The 21651-nt window shown below is 41.5% G+C and overlaps 1 protein-coding gene and 1 non-coding gene across 5 annotated transcripts in view; both read left to right on the top strand.

Annotated features, from left to right (window-relative positions):
- LOC133366676 (uncharacterized) overlaps positions 1–21621 on the top strand; it is a 68343-nt gene extending 46722 nt beyond the window's left edge. For all 4 annotated transcript variants that reach the window (XM_061590047.1, XM_061590050.1, XM_061590049.1 and 1 more), the window contains 5 exons: positions 3310–3348; positions 7295–7396; positions 12281–12428; positions 18188–18991; positions 21262–21621. In XM_061590047.1, the coding sequence (XP_061446031.1) occupies positions 3310–3348; positions 7295–7396; positions 12281–12428; positions 18188–18991; positions 21262–21308 (1140 nt within the window). In that variant the 3' untranslated portion in view covers positions 21309–21621. The remainder of the gene's footprint in view (positions 1–3309; positions 3349–7294; positions 7397–12280; positions 12429–18187; positions 18992–21261) is intronic.
- On the top strand, positions 10237–10353 carry LOC133368124 (U5 spliceosomal RNA). The gene has a single exon (XR_009758590.1). It is a non-coding gene; the product is annotated as a U5 spliceosomal RNA (small nuclear RNA).
- Positions 21622–21651: the final 30 nt, after the last annotated feature.

Genomic DNA, 21651 nt, shown 5'->3' with positions numbered 1-21651 from the left:
TGTGCCAACAGCCAAAGAAACTGCCCAGTTATTTCTTCACCACATTTTCTGTCTGCATGGTCTCCCCACCAATCTGGTCTCAGACCGGGGACCCCAGTTCATGGCCCAATTCTGGCGGGCCCTGTGGCAGCTGTTACAGATCAAACAAAGATTGTCATCCTCCCACCACCCCCAAATAGATAGACAAACAGAAAAAGTGAATGCTACCCTGGAACAATACCTACATTGCTATGTCAGCTACCAGCAGGATAATTGGGTGTCTTTGCTACCCTTGGCTGAGTTTGCCTATAACAACTCTGTGCATACGTCTACCCAACAGAGTCCATTTTTTGCCAATTTTGGTTATCACCAGCATGTGTTCCCCACCCACAACTCCAACCTGGCTGTTCCCGTGGCAGCGGAGTTTGTGCAAGAGTTGCAGGCATTGCAACAACTGTTGCAGGAACAGCTAGCTAGAGCAATGGCCAATTGCAAGAAAGTAGCGGACGAACACCTTCAGTCTGGACCTGAGATACAGTGGGCGATAAAGTGTGGCTCTCCATGTGTTACCTGCCAACGCAAATACCCTGCCATAAGCTGGAAGCTTGGAGGGTGGGGCTCTTTGAAGTTCAATCAGATCAATTCAGTGGCCTTTAATCTCCGTCTACCTGCCTCCATGAAGATCCACCCCATGTTCCATCTCTTGCTGCTCTCCCTGGAGAAGTTGCTGGACTCCAATCGGGCACCTGACACCCCACCACCACTAGTCATGGTTGATGGAGAGGACTACGAGGTAGGGCAGCTCTTTGACTTGCGCCGGTGTAGAGGGAAGCTGCAGTACTTAATCCATTGGTGTGGCTACAGTCCAGGGGAAAGATCCTGGGAAGCAGCTACAGATGTTCACATGCTGGAATTGGTGAGAAAGTTCCATGAAGCCTACCCAGAGAAACCCAAGCCCCTGGAGTGGGGTAGGGGAATTGGCATGGGGGGAATGATGTTGTGACCCCCACCGGGCGAGAGTGGTCAGGTAGGAGAGAGTCAGAGGATGAGAACATGGACTGGGAGGAATCACTTGGGGAGGGGGCTGGCAGCAGAACAGACTTAGAGGGCACCCTGACACTGGTCTTGGACTCCATAGCCCCTGCAACTCTAGACCCCTGTGTGGAAGCTCAGCCAGCCCTGTCAGATGCTTCCTAGCCAGGAACACCTCCACCTCCCGTGCCTGAACTGATAGTTAGCAGCTCTCCTCCATCGGAGTGGGAAGACAACAGACTGGCTGAGGCTCCATCTTCGCCCTGCTTATGAAGACGCTCGAAGCGGGAAATTCAACAGACTCAACTAAGGAGGAGCCTCCATTTGCGAGTGTGCTCTCAACCTACTTAAGCAGACCTGGGGGGAATCCAGTTGCTAAGTCAATGTCTGTAATCGCAAAGTCTGCTTAGCTAGTGTTAGAAGAAGTTAAGTTCCTAGAAAGAGTAGCTAGTTTCATGAGGCTGTCTGCATTGCAACTGTCTATTGCTTTAATAAAAAGAGAACACTCCACTGTTGAATCTGAGTCTCTCAACTTTGGGCAGGACAAGAGAGGCTTTTCAGTGGTGACAGGAAGATAGGGACAGGAATCTTTCCTTCCAAGAACTTCCTTAAGTTAGTTTGGGATACAAGCTTTGGTATTTTTAGGCTGCATTCAGATAGCAGTTTATTCAATTTTCCTGACATTTCTTTATCTGATAATTTCCACATTTTCTTTCACATGATGTATAAGTCACTTCTGGAAATCTAGCAGAACGTAATGGGTTTAGTACTCATTTCCATGTTAATTGCTTCTAGAAAACAATCCCTTTGCAACCCCACTAACCCAGAAAATCGCAGGAGTAAAGAAACTTGAGGCAGTATACTGGTTTACAGTTCTTTCCTACCATTTTCATGGAGAAACAGAAGTGTGTGTGCATGAAAAGGGTGAGCGAGTAGCGATACATCCAGTGATGTTCATTGTTGTGTCACATCATGGCCACTGGTGTGAATGAAATTTAGCATAACATGGCAGTATATTGGTCAGAAAAAGCCACAGGTGCATAATGCAACAGGTACTGCAGTGTGAAAGGAATGTTAGAAATTGAGACAGAAGCGCTACCATTATAATCAGTAAAACTAACGCAATAAACTCTATGTCTGAATGCAGCCTAAATTTGGGGAAATTCTGGAAATATGTACTCCCAACTTTAAGCATTGTCCTGCACATCCTTGACATTGTTTAACGCAGTTTCATAACAGTATAAATGTGCTTGCACTCCTACCATGTAAAACATCTGTCATTGTGTGTAGGACAGACCTTTGTACTAAACACATGAAGATTGGGTTTGAGTGGGTCCACCCAACGTGTGCCGAGATAGTGGGACATGACTGATGTGTGCTGGCATCCCTCTACACTAATGGTTCCCAAACTTTTTCCCCAACAGACTACTTGAAAATTGCTGAGGGTCTTGGCAGACCACTTAATGGGGTTTTGTTTTTGCTTGTTGTTGCAATTGTAATGTCCTGTATGGTTTTTAATTTATTTATTTATTTGCTTTTTTCATTTCTTACATATTGTATTTTCTATAATTCAAATTGTAGTGCAATGAAATATATGGTAAGAAGAAGAATAAGAAATTAAAATCCCTATGAATATTTAATATGATGAATGTGCAATCTTTTGCCTTCAACCACAAATCCACAGACATGCTGTGGACCATCTGAATGAAGTTCATAGACCCCTGATGGTCAACAGACTGCAGTTTGGAGACTCGTGCTGTACACGCTTTTCCTATTGTTTGTCCAGTCTGAATGCCTGGAGAGGGCTGATCTAGGTAGCTTAACCTCCCCACTTGCTCTCAAGAACCACATTAGCCTGTACCCACCCACCCACTAATTCTACCTTTTCATGGAACACGTGTGTGTTTTGGCATTAGGTGGATGGTGTCAGGCCCATGGTCATTATGATACCATCCAGGGGTGTGTACCTTCTGCCCAGAAAGGGCAGTGGAATGTAAGATCTCTGGGTTTGATCCAGAGATTCCGTGAGCAAAGTTCCACTGATGGTAGGGGAAGGGGCAATTTCCCCCCCAAAACCCAAGTCTGCTCTGAGCTGTCGGAGGACGCTTCAGAACAATATGGGAGATTGCACATTGGAGCTATAGGAGGAAGGCAGATCAGTGGATATTGCTGCCTCTTCCCGCTTCTGTGAGCCTCCACTGAGATCCTGGAAAGGCTGCTCTGGATCCAAGGCTCTCTCAGTTCACTTTTATCAGTTGAGACTTTTCTGTATTCATTTATAATTTTTCTCTCTTACAGAATGATCCAGTACGGAGAGAGAAAGTTCTGGAATATATGGTAAAACTGACATTTTGCCAGGGTTTTCTGAGTGATTCTATTAATTATTTTTGTTTAAAAATCAAAGTATACAGATGTATAACAAATGTTTGCTTTTTCTTAACACACACTTCTGTGGGATTTTAATCAGATCCCTGACCAGTGCTCTCATATTACTGAATTACAAATGGTACATTGTAATTTCATTCTGTATGATAGTTATTTTGGACACTGAAACTCAAAATCAATTATTGTAAGTTGACATTGGTTTTATGTTGGGAAATGTTTGTAAGAAACATAAAAAACTGAAACATGTTGCTTGCATAAGTATTCAACCCCCAGACATTAATATTTGGTAGAGCCACCTTTCGCTGCAATAGCAGCTGTAAGTCTTTTGGGGTAGGTATGTACCAGCTTTGCACACAGTGTTGGAGGGATTTTTGCCCATTCTTCTTGGCAAATTCACTTCAGGTCATTCAGGTTGTTTGGACATTGCTGTGGACAATTTTGAAAGAGCGCCACAGATTAAGATGGGATTAAGATCAGGACTTTGACTGGGCCATTGCAGGACTTTGACTTTGACTGGGCCATTGCAGGACATTCACCTTTTCCTTCTTGAGCCACTCCAATGTTGCTCTGGCCTTGTGCTTGGGATCATTGTCCTGCTGAAAAGTGAATTTCCTCCCAAGCTTCAGTTTTTTAGTGGACTGGAGCAGGTTCTCTTGCAGTATTTCCCTGCATTTTGCTCCATCCGTTCTTCCTTTGATTTTAACAAGGTGCCCAGTCCCTGCTGATGAGAAGCAGTGATGCTGCCACCACCATACTTCACTGGAGGGATGGTGTGTCTTGAGGCATGGGCAGTATTACGTTAGCACCACAAATAGCACTGAGTTTTGGCCAAAAAGCTCTATCTTGGTCTCATCTGACCACAAAACTTTTTCCCACACCACAGCTGGGGCACTCTCATGCTTTCTGACAAACTCCATGCATGCATTCAGATGGTACTTTTTGAGTAACGGCTTCTTTCTTGCCACCCTCCCATACAGGGCAGTGTTATGCAGAGCTCTTGATATGGTTGGTTGGTGCACCATTACTCCACTCTAGGGTTGCCAGGCTCAGGGCCTGAGAATGATCCTGTACCTTTAAGAGAAGAGTTGACAGGCCCGGCCTCCAAGAGGTCTTCTGTATCTTTAAAAGTTGTGCAGGGGGAAGGGAGAATCCCACTTTTTCCCATTACAGTGTTGCAAGAAAACCTGCACTTGGCTGAATTTTCTCTTCTCTTAAAAATACAGAATCATTCTCAGGCCCTGAGCCTGGCAACCCTACTCCACTCCCAGCCACTGAACTCTTCAAAGTGATGGTTGGCCTCTCTGTGGCTTCTCTCACAAGTCTCCTTCTTGTTTGAGTACTGAGTTTTGAGGGACGGCCTTTTCTTGGCAGTGCTGGGTGGTGTGATGCAGCTTCCATTTCCTGATTATTGATCCAGCTGTGTTCAGTGGGATATCCAAACACTGGGATACTATTTTGTACCGTTTTCCTAATCTATGTATTACATTATCTCTCACTTCTGTAGAATACTCTTTGGTCTTTATTTTCCTTCAGATCCACAGCCTGACCAATGATCCTTCAACACTGTGGGTTTTATCCTGACAATGTGACAGCAACTGTAATGGTCCGCAGGTGGAGTAAAGTAATTGTGTCCTTGATAAGGCCATTTCTTTCATCTGTGTAAAGTGGGAGGTTCCATAGCGCAGGGGTTGAATACTTATGCAAGCAACATTTTTCAGTTTTTTATGTTTCTTACAAACATTTCCCAACATAAAACCAATGTCACCTCACAATAATTGATTTTGAGTTTCAGTGTTTCAGAATACAATACCATACAGAACAAAGTTACAATGTACCATTTGTAATTCAGTAATATGAGAGCATTGGTCAGGGGTCTGATTACTTTTGCAAGGCACTGTAAGTATTGACCCAGTGTATTTTATAAAGAAATGGCTTGTGTTGTGTGAGGATATTGCTGCCTCAGAAATGGACTTTTGGTAACTTTCCCCAACTGAAGCTCAGCCCTGTATGACCAGTGTTTCCTTGTCCTCTCAACTATTTTTATTAAACAAATATAAAGAAATAATACATTCATATGTTGAACTCACATAATTCAAACAATTACTTGTCTACAACGTACTTCTCATAAAATAGATTGAACTAATAGGCGACATACAATTTGAACAAAGAACTGCAGTACTAAACTCTAATCCACAAGATACAATCCAAGCAAAGAGCTTAATTGTCATATAAAAGAACCACGATACTGGTCCCTTGGTGATCATTGCTGGGGTTAAAAGGGAAAATATGCTGTTTCACAGTAATGGAAATCTTCATCTTAGGACCTTAATAGTAACCTGGGAAAACATGCTGGTGAAATGATTTTTTGTTATGATATTTAGTCTATTTTTAAAACAAATGCTGGTAAATGTACAAATCTGGACTTGGAGTGGATTCAAAGGAATTAATAGTTGTTATCTACACTGTAGTCTTATCTACACTGTCCTGTATTCTGATCTCAACATAACAGGAGAGAATAGGAAAAATATAAAAATTGAAAGATAGCAGTGAGCACATAGGGAAGCATCCTCTTCTACATGTTCAATATTCTAGCTCTGCCAGGTAAAAGAGAGCCAGTGTGGCTTAGTGGTTAGAGTGTTGGGCTACGACCTGGGAGACCAGGGTTCGAATCCCCACACAGCCATGAAGCTCACTGGGTGACCTTGGGCCAGTCACTGCCTCTCAGCCTCAGAGGAAGGCAACGGTAAAACTCCCTCTGAATACCATTTACCATGAAAACCCTATTCATAGGGTCGCCATAAGTTGGAATCAACTTGAAGGCAGTCCATTTCCATTTTTTCCACCAGGTGAAAATCATTTTAAGGTATTGAACAACCGGTAATTAGAATCATAGAATAGAAGAACTGGAAGGGGCCTACAAGGCCATTGGGTCCATCCCCCTGCTCAGTCCAGGAATCCAACTCCAGCCTTGAATGTAAGCACTAGTCTTGTAGCTACAAGGAACTGCATGCAACTGAATGGGTGAATGGAGAAGGGATGGAGGATTCCATCTTTCTTCCGTGCCCAGTACAGAAATCAAGTAGACTGTCAGAGGAAGCCTCTTCCCCTTTACCCAGCACAGAATTTTAGTGGACTGCTGCAGGAGGAATGTAGCCACCTCTGTAAGCCCTCAGCAGTCTAATAGAGATTTTGGCATGTAAGTAACTTTTATTGGTTTATTTAGAAGGCTGACCTAATACTCCAGCAAGTGAAGAAACATAATTGGAACCTGTCTGGCAACTGTTAAAGATGCCTTTCTCTAAATACTATGTGTGGGATTAGCAAGTACTAAGATTCAGGACTTTGGGAAACCGGTGGCAGTGATAATGTCAAAATTAGTGGGGGAAGGGAAGGATGTGGTCAGGGAAAGATTCTTAGGCTGCAGTTAAGTTCCTTTGGATAAAAATTCAATTAGATATGAGCAGCAAAACTCATGCTGTAGCTTTTTAAAACCAAAACCAATGTTAAGCACATTAGTAACAATGTTTCTTTTGTAGATTAGACTCTAGTTTCGAGAAATGTTTTCCAAGCCTGCAATTCTAAAGACACTAACTTGGGCCCGCATCCAACTGAAATCAGTGAGGTGCAGTTCTGAGTACACATGCATAGGGTCAGGGTGTGTTCTGACTCTATGAGGAGGACTCTGGATCCCCCCCCCATAGGCCCCCCCCCATAGGCAGCTAGGAAACATAAAATGCTACTGTGAGGGTGAGGGTCGTTTTTTTTCTTTTCATAATGCCAAATGTTAAATGCAGACCTGGCATTAGGAAGAGAGAGTATTTTATAGATACCATTGCAGAATGAAATGGCTTCTAGTAAAGTTAACACTCAATTCTTAATCATTTTAAAATTTTGATAGGAAAACTTTGAGATAACATCAGACAAAGAAGCAACTCGAGTAATAAACATCGCACAGTCTTTGTCAGAAGATTTGAAGGCCTTTTGTGAAAATCAAGCAACTGTAAGTGATTTTATTTTAATTATGCAACATAGTGTTTTACTATAGGATTTAATGTATTATAGTGGCTGCATTTCTCGTAAGAGATTAATAGCTCACTCTGTAACTATCAATAGCAGCAGGACATGTATCAAAATGGAAGGAGGTTTGTTTGTTTTTGAAGTACTTTTGAATAATGTTCTGAAGCGGATTGAGAAACATGGATTGTAGTTTAAGGGAAAGACTTTTTCAGAATGTTTGAAATGCTAATTATTATATAGCTACGAGAGTGGCTGTATACTATAGTCAGTGGGGATTTTTCACATTCCGCAATGTTAAATGGAAAATACCCCTGCATGCCATTCTGAGGCTTTCCATAAGCTCATGTGAAAACAAAACCTTACAAAACTTATAGTTCTGAACTCAGAAACGCTTGCTTAACAACCCTGTCAATTTTCATGGCAATACACAAAACAGTCAGAGAGAATAGACAGTTCAAAGTGTAAAAAGAGAGAGAAAAACCTCAGAGCCCTTTTGGACTTTTTTCTCTGAGAGTTATAATCTGTTGTCATTCATTAAAAATCAGCCATGTTCACAGAGTACCTGTAATCCTAATACTGACGTTGCCCCATACTCTGACCTTCACCTGCTGCAGTCCTCCCTTCCCCATCCCCTGTGGTCAGTTTCACCTATCCTAAGCATGATTGCCTGGTGTGTGTGTGTAAATCCCACTTAACTCAATAAGCATGCAAATGATCAATCCATTCTCAGCAAACTTGCACAGGATCCCATTTCTTACCTCCCGGATTAAAAAGCAGGGAAATTCACTAATAGGCAAAAAACCTTGCGGTTTAAGAATGTACCTATAGCCCACAGATATTTCTACCAAACTTTAAAAAGCAGGGAAATTGGGCAGCTATAGTGAATGCAGCAGGGGAGCAGAAGACCTGAACTCCTCTCTGAGATATTGGACTGCCCTACAAAGTTGTCAAAATGCAAACACCATTTGGGTTGGTCTTTCACAGTCCAATCCACTTGCTGTGTAGCTTGGAAGAATTTGGTAACATGTGCCTCTGAGCATATGGTGAGTGGTGGCAACACCTGTAATCAGCCCAAATAATAGAAGATATGTCCTGTGCTGATCTTGTTTTAGCCGGGAGGAAGCAACATTATTAAGACAGTTGATATAGTTGAGATGGTCACTTTAAATATGTCTGATTTACTTTGCAATTTTAGTGAAGTTTTCTATAGGAAATCATTTTCTTTTGCTTTTGTTTCTATGAATATGTGAAGTACAGCAACACTTTGCAAAATTTATACTAAAAAAACTCCAAACGTAATTGTGGAGTAATGGCTCTGACGTCTGCAAAATAATCTCCAGTGGACCTCAGAAGTGTCTCAATTTGCACAAGATAAAACAGTGGGAGGTGAAATATATTCTAGCAAAATTCTAGGTGTGCCCTATGTTTTTAATTGATTGTGAACACCTTGCCTTAAATAAAGTGGTTTAAACATAGCAGGCTGAAAACATGCATCCTCTTTTTTCCAACAACTAGAGCCATTGCTAAAGTAGCAGCATATTGGAATCAGTCTGATTTTACATTAAACTGCAGTTTCAGGTCCAACTGTTAATGCACCCAAAATAGAAATAGACCATAACCTCCAGTTTGAAACAAAAAAGGCTGTCTTCACCATCATATGACATTGACCAATAAAAAGGCTTTGAAATTAATAAAAATAAATTTGACAGAGATTTCTAGGATGAATAATGAGGGAAATAAAATTTTCTAGTTTAGATTCTCTGTAGAAACATTAGTAACACAGGAAAGAAGCAAAGTAAGAAGAACACCAAGAAACATACAAAAATATAATTCTCCATCTTTGGAGATGGCAGGTGTTGCCACCACTCACCATATGCTCAGAGGCACATGTTACCAAATTCTTCCAAGCTACACAGCAAGTGGATTGGACTGTGAAAGACCAACCCAAATTGTGTTTGCGTTTTGACAACTTTGTAGGGCAGTCCAATATCTCAGAGAGGAGTTTAGGTCTCCTGCTCCCCTGGTGCATTCACTAGAGCTGCCCAATTTCCCTGCTTTTTAAAGTTTGGTAGAAATATCTGTGGGCTATAGGTACATTCTTAAATTGCAGGGTTGTTTGCCTATTAGTGAATAGTATCATTCAGGTGTTCTGCAGATACTAAAGAATGCATAGCCATGTTCCAAAAAAGCAGTGTGTTTGGGGGTGGGACCATGCCAGCATCTAAAGCATTTGTTTGATTTCACCACAGTAGATCCTACTGCCTAAGAGACAATGTGCTTTTAAAAACTGGATAACATTTCTCTCTTCAACATTGAGAACCACTGCAGTGACAATATCAAAGCCTTGGATGTGAGCAGTTCTATTTCATGTGTGCCTATTACTGCTTCAAATCACAGATTTTTACTCACAACAACAAGCAACTTCTAAACCTTTTTTCCAGCACTGTTGTTGACGACCTAGTGCTTGATTAGTTTGCTTTGCATATTATGCAGGCACCTTTTAGGAATGAAAACCTCTGGAAATTAGACATGATCTATTCCTTTTTTCTTGTAGAAAGGAAAAACATCAATTGTTTCTCAGTCTTAATAATTCATTACTTTATTTGTATGATTTTTTCCACAAGATTGTACCCAAAATGGCTCACAAACTATCAAATGAACAGTAATACATATAACAATTAAAACATGCTATGAACAATGAAAAATATCAAGATAGTTCTAGTATCAACACATAATAAACTGATCTAATCCAGTATATTAGAACCAATCAGCAAAGAGAATAAATCCTAGCACAGAATTAAAATATTACACATACAAAGCCAAATACTCTGGTTTCTCTTCAGATTGTATAAATCTTTTGCCTTTTAATAAATATTTCTGTGGAGAGGAACATGTATGAGTTTCTGACTAATTTTTGAAGTCCTGTTTAGAGAGCCGGTGTAGTGTGGTGTAGTGGTTGGATTTGTGACCAGGGTTTGAATCCCCACTCAGCCATGATGACCTGGGTGACCTTGGGCCAGTCACTGTTTCTCAGCCTAACCTAGGAACATAGGAATCTGCTTTATACTGAGTCAAACCACGTGGCCCATCTAGCTCAGTATTGGCTACTCTGGCTGGCAGCAGCTGTGCAGTGTTCCAGGCAGGAGTCTCTCCCAGCCCTACCTGGAGATGCCGCCATTGGGGATTGAACCTGGGACCTTCTGCATGCAAGGCAGATGTTCTGCCACTGAGCTATGGTCCTTCCCCATACCTCGCACACAGACGTTGTTGTGAGGATAAGAGGGGGGAAGGATGTGCACCGCTTTGAGCTCCTTGGAAGAAAGGCACAATATAAATGCAGTAAATAAATAGGATTCCATTCCAGGCATTGGGATCCCTACAATTAACTTGCACACACTGTGTACACTTTCACAGCCATACCTCTCACTTCTGGCAGTCTTCCATTCTCACCTGGGCTCTTCTGTCCCCCATCTCTCCTCTAGTAGATGGTGCTGGAAGGCGTTCAAAGGGGGACCGACAGATTTCAGGTCTCAGCTTAGAGCAGCCTTTCCCAACCAGTGTGCCTCCTGATGTTGTTGGACCACAACTCCCATCAGCCTCAGCCAGCATTGTCAATGGTCAGGAAAGATCGGAAATGCTTAAACCTTAGAGGAAATGCTTAGCCCCTTGATTTTAGTCTTTCTGTACTGAACATCCTTTGCCCTTATATTAAAAGGTTATTGATGAAGTGAAAAGATTAGTTAACTCTATAGCATCCACTGCTTTTCTGCCAACCTGTGATGTATCGTCTCAGCTGCCTTGAACCCCACAAGCTGAATACGCAGCATCATTTTTATTACCTGTTTTGGTAAAAGCAGTAACTCTTTTTCCAGTTATGTGGCTAAATCAGTGCAGATTCTGTAAGAGGGAGCCTGAGAATTTGGGTATGCGTGAACCACATTCTGGTTAACTGTAGGTCAAGTAAAGCCTGATAATGTCCCTTACATGTTCGCATAATCTACTTGCACCAATGTTTGAAAACACAGTCATCAAGGAAAAGGTTGCAAGAAGCTTTCATCTACAAAAAAAACATTATTAGAGAGAATGATCTACTTAAGATTATATATGAATGGTTATATCAAATGGTGTCCCTCTGCTGACAGAAAGCTGTTTAATATAGCAGAAGCTCTTGTCTGCATAATGGAGAAGGCAGGCCATTTTTGCATATTCACAGCCCCCTCCCCCAGATCTGCTTCAGAGGGTGAGAGAACTGTTAGAACAGCATGAGAGAGGTGTGTGTGTGTGTGTGTGTGTGTGAGAGAGAGAGAGAGAGAGAGAGAGAGAGAATTGAACATACACTCCTCCATTCTGGTAACAAGAGTCTCTGCTCAATCAGAGAGCATTCTCTAGACACCGTTGGATACAACCTGAAATTAGCAATTTTTTCCTCTTTTCTTAGTCAATTTTGTCACTTGGATGGTAATTTAAAAGTAATTTGTCCATCTTTTGCTATTTCTCTGAAATCTGCCCTTTTTGTGTGTGTGCTGCCCTATTGCAGGAGTTTTTCTTGAACTTACACATTTTGTGTGGAATATATTATGTTAACCTATTCCCGAGGCATAAAACCTGATGACTTGTAGATCCCAAAGGCTGGCAGAAGAAAGAAGTGTTTCTGAAATGCTTTTGTTTTTAAAGATACTTCTGTTTGCAGCCCATGAGATGGTCTGTAAGGAATCCAGTTGGTTTTTGTGCAAAAGTTCATATGGATAGATGATCCTTGAATGAACAATGAAGCAAATCTGAGGAGCCAAGTTTCTCAGGCTTCTTTTAAATACTTCCACAGGAGAGGGAAAATCCATACAGGGTTAAGACTTTGTTGTTCTTCCAGCTCAACTATATTAGAAGCCTTCCGCCATTGATGTCACCAGGAACAAGAAATGCAAAGCAGCATAAACCTAATCAGTCATTTGAAAGTTACAAAGATGATCAAGGCAGAGATGTCTTCAGTGAAACAATGATGACAAAAACTGCCCAAGGTATTTTGAAGTTTCTCTAGGTATAGCCAGGCTAAATGTGGCTATAGCTAGGAATGGAAGAGAAATTCAATTCAGTTCATATTTAAAGCCAAATCCATCAAAATTGCACTTTCCAGAACAATCTGAGAACCGAAACATAAACATCCTTCAAAATTCATACGTCTCTGGATATTGTGATGCAACCAAAGAATGTTTACAAAAATGCCTATATTGGGGAAAGCATAAATAGAAATGAATAGATTAGTGAAAATAACATACAAAAATGCATTATATTAGGGGAAATTGCTTGCAAAAATGTGGACATTAGTCAAAACTGCATACAAAAAGAAGTAATTCGCACTAAAATGTTGAAGAATTATCATGAGCATTTTTTTAAAAATCCACAAATTCCTGCAGAAATGTGGAGAACTGAATTTAAGACTGGGAAAAATGGGGATGAGAGACCCAGAATGGTCAGATCCTTCCATCCCTAGCTGTAGCTCATTATAGAGGCAATTGCTATGTACAGCAGAGTCATTTCCCTCCCTTGCCACAAGGGGGAGGGTTGCACTGCACATCATATGGCAGATTGCCTCCTTCATTGCCATAACAGTGGCTGCAACTGCCACTTGAAAGGAGGCAATCAACAGTGTAAGCCTCTGCCCTAAATGGACTTCACAAAAATTTGGTGTAACCCTACTCGTGAGGAATGTTGATCTCTTTTCCCCACTTGATTTATATTCCCAGTTTGTTTGAAATTAACGGGGTTAGCGGGTTCTTATGTGACTATTTATGTCCAAATGATTGTCTGGGGTATTTAACGTACTGTCACTATTGCATTTTGATAACTTTAATACTTGAATATCTCCATTTGATCTTTTTCTTTCAGAGCAGTGAACACATTCGGGGATTCAAAGTCTGATATGTCACCTTGTAGGAAGGGGTTCTCTCTGTGCGAGCAATCATGTAATCTTTGATTAGAGACGTTGAACAGAGAATGTCAGAATTTACCCACATTGATTAGAGTTTCGGGGTGGGGGCAGGGAATACAGTGCCTTGCAAAAGTAATCAGACCCCTGACCAATGTTCTCATATTACTGAATTACAAATGGTACATTGTAATTTTGTTCTGTATAATTTATTTTGAAACACTGAAACTCAAAATCAATTATTGTCAGGTGACTTTGGTTTTATGTTGGGAAATGTTTGTAAGAAACATAAAAAACTGAAACATGTTGCTTGCATAAGCATTCAACTCCCACACATTAATATTTGGTAGAGCCACCTTTCGCTGCAATAACAGCTGTAAGTCTTTTGGGGTAGGTAAGTACCAGCTTTGCACACAGTGTCTCAGGGATTCTGGCCCATTCTTCTTGGCAAATTCGCTCCAGGTCGTTCAGGTTGGTTGGACAGCACTTTTCAAGGAGTGCCATAGATTCTGTGATCAGGACTTTGACTGGCCCATTGTAGGACATTCACCTTTTCCTTCTTGAGCCACTCCAATGATGCTTTGGCCTTGTGCTTGGGATCATTGTTCTGCTGAAAAGTGAATTTCCTCCCAAGCTTCAGTTTTTTAGTGGACTAAGGCAGGTTCTCTTGCAGTATTTCCCTGTATGTTGCTCCATCGATTCTTCCTTCGATTTTAACAAGGTTCCCAGTCCCTGCTGATGACAAGCATCCCCACAGCATGATGCTGCCACCACCATACTTCACTGTAGGGATGGTGTGTCTTGAGGCATGGGCAGTGTTAGGTTTGTGCCACACATAGCTCTTTTGAGTTTTGGCCAAAAAGCTCTACAGTAGGACCCCACTTTACAGCAGGTTAGGGACCAGACCCCCGCCGAAAAGCGAAAACCATCAAAAAGCGGAACATCGATCAGCCGTAGCACAGGGAGCTCCAGCTGACAGCGCTTGGGCCCTGAAGCTCCCCGCACAACAGCTGATTGATGCTCACTCGCCCTCATTATGGTGGGGGAGTAGTGCTCCCCTGCCGCAGCAGGCTGCCTGCTGCAGATTGCAGGGAGGGAGCTGCCCACACGCCCGCCCTCTGCCACCTCCCTCGCCCTCCGCTGCCTCCCTCGCCTGTCCCCCCTTGCCTGCTCGCCCTTCCCCCTGCCTGTGCGCTCACTTACCCTCCGCCACCTCCCTCAACAATAAAATTGCGCCAGACGCCCTTCTTGGACTCAGCTGTTCAGTGTGTCGTTAGAGCTTGTAAATGTTCCTTTTTTGAACTACAACTCCCATCAGCCCAACTGTAGTTTAAAAAAGGAATGTTTCCAAGCTCTGACAACACGCTCAGTAGCCGAGTCTGAGAAGGGCATCAGGCGCCATCAATTTGTGCACTCAGCGTCTCTCTGTATTCTGGCAATTTTCCGCCACAAAAACGGAACAAGCGCTGAACATACGGAACATGGATACAATTCAAAACCACCGCATTAGCAAAGCACCGAGAACCGAAGTGGGGCCCTGCTGTATCTTGGTCTCATCTGACAACAAAACCTTTTCCCACATCGCAGCTGGGGAACTCTTTTTGAGTAATTTCTCTTTCTTGCCACCCTCCCATACAGGCACCATTACTCCACTCCCAGCCACTGAACTCTGTAGCTCCTTCAAAGTGATGGTTGGCCTCTCTGTGGCTTCTCTGACAAGTCTCCTCCTTGTTCGAGCGCTGAGTATTAAGGGACGGCCTTTTCTTGGCAGTGCTGGGTGGTGTGATGCAGCTTCCACTTCCTCATTATTGATCCAACTGTGCTCACTGGGATATCCAAACACTTGGATATTATTTTGTACTCTTAATGTATTTGTATGACATTATCTCTCACATCTGTAGAATGCTCTTTGGTCTTCATTTTCCTTCAGATCCACAGCCTGACCAATGATCCTTCAACACTGGGGGGTTTATCCTGACAATGTGATAGCAACTTTAATGGTTCACAGGTGGAGGCCAATGGTAAGGTAACTATGTCCTCCATAGAGCAATTTCTTTCATCTGTGTAAACTGGGACCTTCCACAGCACAAGAGTTGAATACTTACACAAGCAACATGTTTCAGTGTTTCATGTTTCTTACAAACATTTCTCAGCATAAAACCGCTATCACCTCACAATAATTGACTTTGAGTTTCAGTGTTTGCTCCTCAGCATAACCTAGCCATTCCCCCTTCCCAAGCAATCCCCAATAACAAACAAAATATACATATGTTCACTTAGTGCAACATGCTGAAGGCATGGACAAATTTCAGCACTCTGGTTCAGACCTATTTTCTCAAGATTTGCATACAGTAATGTAGGGGATTCCCCCAGAGACTGAAATCAGACTTCTTTTGACACAAATTAGTACAGGGGTCTCATTGCTGTTGCAGGTTATTTTTGGGGGCAGGATTTTTTGTTGTGCTGTTAACTGCTATACAGGCTTGGGGTATTCCTAAATTTTTAAAGATATTGCCACCAACTTCCACCATATCATACAGATGAGAAGTACAGTTGAATATAATCCTTGCAGAAGAACTGTTTCAAAAATTGAGAAATAACATAAAAATGGGAGTAGATATTTGTCCCCTCTCCAGAGAAGCAGAAGCCGCCATTTAGCTTGTTATGAAACAATAACTGAATGCTGGAAGATTCAGGACAGACAACAGAAAGTACTTCACAGAGTATAGTTAAAATATGGAATTCACTCCTGCAAGAGGCAGTGATGACCACCTTGGATTAAAAAGAGGGTTAGACAAATTCATGGAGGACAAAGCTATGAGTGGCTACTAAACCTGATGGCTACATTCTGTCTCTACAGCCGGAGACAGTATGCTTCTGAATACAAGTTGCTAGAAACCACAGGAGGAGTGAGTGCTGTTGGGTTCGTATTCTGCTTGTGGGTTTTCCATAGGCATCAGGTTGGCTACTGTGCAATCAGGATGCTGGACTGGATGGGCTACTGGCCTGATTCAGCAGAAATGTAGAGAAGCTAATGTGTTTGCAAAAAACCTGAACAGCTTATTTGAAATATAAAGCCCACACTAGAAGCACCCATAATCGGAATTAGAGGTTGCATTATTTCATACAAGTATGATATTTGAAAACCACAACCACAAATAGTTAAAATTCCTGGTATGTCAGTGTTCTTAAAATGTTTTTGGAATTTTTGTATCAAATATGGTACATCTATGATGGCTGTATGAACAATGGAACTGGGATAGTTTTTCGTTGCAAGAGTGGTGCAATTGAATTTAGAATTGAATCAGATAGGTGGGTCCACTCCATATAGCAGAGGACAAAAGTCATTCCATTTTTTTCTCAAAAAAAGTTTCCACTATAATTCCCTTTTAAAATACCCTTACTTTTAAAATGGAATCTGAATACGCATATAATCTTACAGCTAAACTTGTTACCCTCTTACGTAAGGCTTTTTTTTTCTTTTAAGGAAGAACTATAGAGAAAAGATCGTCGGTCATACTGGAAATAGTGCCTGTACTTAACATTAGGATTATTGTTGATTCTGGGGGCCAGGGGACCCTTTCCGAGTGACCGTTTACTCCTGTTTTATTCCTAGCATGACCTGAGTTTGGTAACTTGCTCAAGGTCAGCACTTTAATTATAAAACAGTATGTTTCTATGGTTATAGCAACTGATTAGTTGTTAATTAGTTTCATTCAGAAATAATGTTTTATTATTAATTGGTTAGTTAAATTAGCCTTTTTATTATTTAAATTCAATCTAATCTGCCACAAATTCAATTATTTATCAGATGCTTTGTATGCCTATGCTTTCATAACCACTAAATTCATTCTATATTTTGTATGGTAACAGTACTTCTTAGCCCAAAGAATGTCCCTACATTAGACTCTGGTAACAGAACAACATATTTATTAAAATGCTCAGTTTGACATGATTTGCCTTTTCACTTCAGACCCATAATTGCAACTCATATGTAATTTTAGCATTATTGTTGCTGGGGCAGTAGGAAGATATTCATGATAGTTACTTCTTGTTGCATACCTGTTGAAAGTAGCCTGGTGAACTACTTCTATTAGTGCCGGAAGGAAACATATATATATATTCATGTGTCCTTCTTGGACGCCATCAGTTATTTTGCCACTTCTCTGAATAGCAAGTTGATTGTTTCTTGTTAAGTCAGCAGACAGATATTCAAAGTCTAAGATCTGGTTTGCACATACAGCAAAACAAACCATAACTTAACATGAACACATGGATTCCCAGAGGAGATGGCCTCTATACTCCTCCCCTGCTGCTCATCCTGTGCTGCTGTGAGCTAAGCCATGGTTTAGCTTAGTGTGTCATCTAAAATTGGACTCATGGTTTATCTTGCTTCAGACAAACCACGACCAAACTATGACCAGACTTTAAACAAGGTATGACCATGTTTTGTTCCTGGGTTTATGGTTTGTCTGAACTGAGACAAACTACAAACCCTGGTTTGGAAGACATGCTAAGCCAAATGATGGCTTAGCTTACAACAGGAGCAAGAGCGCAGAGGCTGGAGTCTTCCTTTGGGATCCACGTGTTCATGCTAAGCCATAGTTTGTCTTAACGTTGTGTTCAAAGCACCTCTAAAGCAGTAATTCCCAAACAGTGGGCAATGCCCTGGGAGGACTGCTACTATGCTGTACGAATCTCTTTTCTTTGGTCTCCTGTAAAATAGGTAGTGCCTCTGATCGAAGATTAAGAAATGCTGGTCTATACATTCTGGAAAAGGGTAGTTTTGAATGCATGGTTAATAGCAATAGCATTTTGTCAAAACTTTCAATGGATCGTTTTTCTTTCTAGGAGACAATAATTGGAAGCATGGATGTCTGACTAATGGACTAGCACAGTTACAGTCCCTACTACAGCATGGACCACGTACTTCACACACCCCTACTGATTCATATATTTATCAAATGAGGGAGAATGCCTCTTCGAATGCCATAAGTTCTAAAGAATTTGCAGCAGTGTCTGCCCTTCAGAATTCATTTGGCCAGATTCATCAGCCAGGCTTTGGTTGTGGAATCAATGAATGGATGAAGCAATTCAACCAATCTGCTTCTGTTTATTTTCAGTCAACTCCAGCTGCAGAAAAGTCTCCCTACTTTACATCACCACAAAGCAGTTACACAGTACCACAAGTACTTGATAACAGAATGACAAACAATGAAGCAAGAAAATGGGATAGTATGAGAAATTCATCTGACTCAAGAACATATCAAGCCACCTCCATCTCATATCCTCCTCCAATAACCTATCAACCAAATTACCCTTCACAAAAATTTCCCTCTTGGGATTGTGATAAATCTGGGCATGGAATTCTGATGCCAGTACCTTCCTTTCCTTCTGAAAGTGGTGGTCCTGGCTGGCCCCATCACTCAGGCTACCAGCAATCAAACCGTGAAGGCGATTTGAGGTCTTATCTGTCCTTCTGTGGTGGCAGCTCACACAGTAATTATCAACTGCAGAATACACAGATGAATAGTATCATGGGTGAATGTAGCAGTGGCCCTACTGCCGACATTATGAGTCAGCTTCGAGGAAAGGATGCAGCTACATTGACAAACATGCTTCAGCAACTGGTTCCCCATTATCCGGACCTTCAAAGTGAGTGCATGAAGTATCTTGCTATCTTGTAACTTTATTGGGTTAACACAAAGGACAATGAATGAGATAATGAAGTTGGGTATAGAGAAGACCTGTGCCATATCTGCATGAGGATGCAACCAAGAGTTGGGGAGTTACCAGAAGCAGAGTATTATAAGTGGGGGGAAAGTACCAAGAAGTAGTGGTAAATTTAAGCCTGCTTGTCTGCAGCATCCAGAAAATCTCTACTTTTGCCAGAGTAGAACCAGTGGGGTTTAGGGGAATCAATACAGCTGCTATTGCACTAGTTACATTACTGTAATTTCATAGTACAAGATCAAGTGGTTCATTCAGAATTGCAAACACAAGTTTCTCCTGCTCATGGTGAAAGAAACCTATGGAAGGTATGTGCCCAATTCAAAGTAGCAATAGGTTTTTGAACCTTTAGCACATCCTTTGTCTTATGTTACACCTCATTCCAGATGCACTGCCATATATTAAGAAAGTTACCTCAGTTATTGTGTAGGCAACCAGCCCATATCAAGTTAATTTGGCAGAATGCGTATTGAATGCCAGACTATGTATACATATATATATATATGGTCATAATACAGTCACAGATCTGGTAGGGTGAGAACTGTAGATTTGAAAAAGTGTATGGTCTTAGTGGGGAATTGGAATTGGATTCAGCTCTGAAGAAGTAGAGAGGGGGAAGGAGGAACTAACTATTCACATATGCTAAACCAGTGGTTCCAAAACTCCCCCCCCAACCATTTGACCATTGCTGATAGTGTTGGTGGACCACTTAATAATTTTTCTCCAGGTTGTAGCAATTGCAGTGTGCTGTGATGGATGCTATATGGTTTTTCAGTTACAATGTATTGCTAATATTGTATCCTATTGTACGACAGTTTGTATTCCATAGAATTCAGATTGTAAGACAATAAAATACAATATAAGAAATAAAAGAACCAATGAAATACAATTAATACTAATGTTTTATGTGGACATGTCAAGCACCACCTAAATGAAGTTCACCGGCCACAGTTTGGGAACCACTGTGCTAAACCGTAACTTACTGTAACTCATGGGCTTGTTTTAAGTAAATCATAATGAATGTTAATTGCAGTTTGTGTATTTGGCTGCAAGTAAGGAAAAATGAGTACCCGGCCTATGCTGGGGGGTAAAGAAAGGCCGGGGAAGGAACTGGCAATCCCACCCCATATATACGGTCTGCCTAGTAAACGTCGCAAGACGTCACCCTAAGAGTCGGAAACGACTCGCACTACAAGTGTGGGGACACCTTTACCTTTAAGGAAAAATGGAAGTTAGGGCTTTTGAACTTCTCTTGACCAAGGAACGAGAGGTAAGTACATGAGCCAAAAGCTTGCTGTAGTTTGTTAATGATGCCCTGCACTAACTTATTCAGAGCTTTGGAAAAGTTACTTTTTTGAACTACAACTCCATCAGCCCCAGCCAGCATGGCCACTTGATTGGGCTGATAGGAGTTGTAGTTCAAAAAAGTAACTTTTCCAAGCTCTGCCTATAGTTTGGTTTAGGGCTGGGGAATCTGTGGCTTTCCCAATGTTTTTCCATTTCAACTTTCAACAGCCTGTTGGGGATGATGGAAGTAGTAGCCTGGCAGCTGCAGGGTCACAGGGTCCTGAAACTGATTTAGGACACCCCCAACATGCTACAACCAGTGACCTTCCATTGCACCTGCATAAGGCTCTCCTCAGTCTCCAATGGAATGCTTTTTTCTTGTTGTGGGATGGTAGGGTGCTGCTATGTGTGGGGTCTACAATGAAAGTGACATTTTTTGCTTCTCCAGTGGAAAAAGCGTCCCGTGTAATCACAGGTTACAACAAAAAGAGTCTCTGCCCTCAGGCATAAAATGTAAAACACATGACAAAGAAGAGAGAGAGAGGGAGGGGGGAAAGGAAGCTTGAGCACCTTCTGTTTTCTGTGCTGAGCAAAAAACTGCTGGAAGTAAGATTTTGGTGGGTTGTGCTTCTATTGCTAGAATAAAGCAGTCATTTTTTCTGTACCCCCTCCCATTTCTTCTCTCTGTAGGTTTTTTTTGGGGGGTCCCCATGGAACAGGGCCAACATTGCTAATTTTGACTGGTTAATGTCCTCAACAGTTTTGCAAAATTCTAGTGTGGTCACAGGTCCAAAGGTTTAGTGTGACATATGAACACGGTCTGTGTGTTCTACCCTGGCAAAAAATGGAAAGTGATGGTTGTATTGTAGAGCTACTTTGAACTGACAGCAATTTTTCTTTTCCCCTAGAAATTAATATTCATGCATTAGCCCAAGCTCTGAGTGAAATGAATTAAGGATCAACTGAAGATGAAGTGGCAAATGCTGTTTCACCATATGAGGATGCCAACTGAGAAGTTAGAACTTAAGAGTTAGAGAAAGAAGATCTGACTCATATTTGTTTAGCATCTAAAACTAGTTCAAAGTAAATATGCAAGTGTATAGTTCTGAAACAAATCGTGGGTTGGGTTCTACAAAATGTTTTGTTAAAGCCTTTGAAGCTTCAGCACTTGCTTTTCTACTTACTAGTAAGGTAAACCATAGTGTTAAGCATTCTCCCACAAGTGTACCCAAATTAAAAAATAAAGATAACTTTTCCACATTGTGAACGTCATTGCTATTTCATGAGATGGTTTGCAT

Source organism: Rhineura floridana, chromosome 11, assembly GCF_030035675.1.
Source record: "Rhineura floridana isolate rRhiFlo1 chromosome 11, rRhiFlo1.hap2, whole genome shotgun sequence".
Taxonomy (NCBI): Eukaryota; Metazoa; Chordata; class Lepidosauria; order Squamata; family Rhineuridae; genus Rhineura; species Rhineura floridana.
The sequence above is the reverse complement of the archived record's forward strand: the minus strand, read 5'-3'. Positions and strand labels throughout refer to the sequence as shown.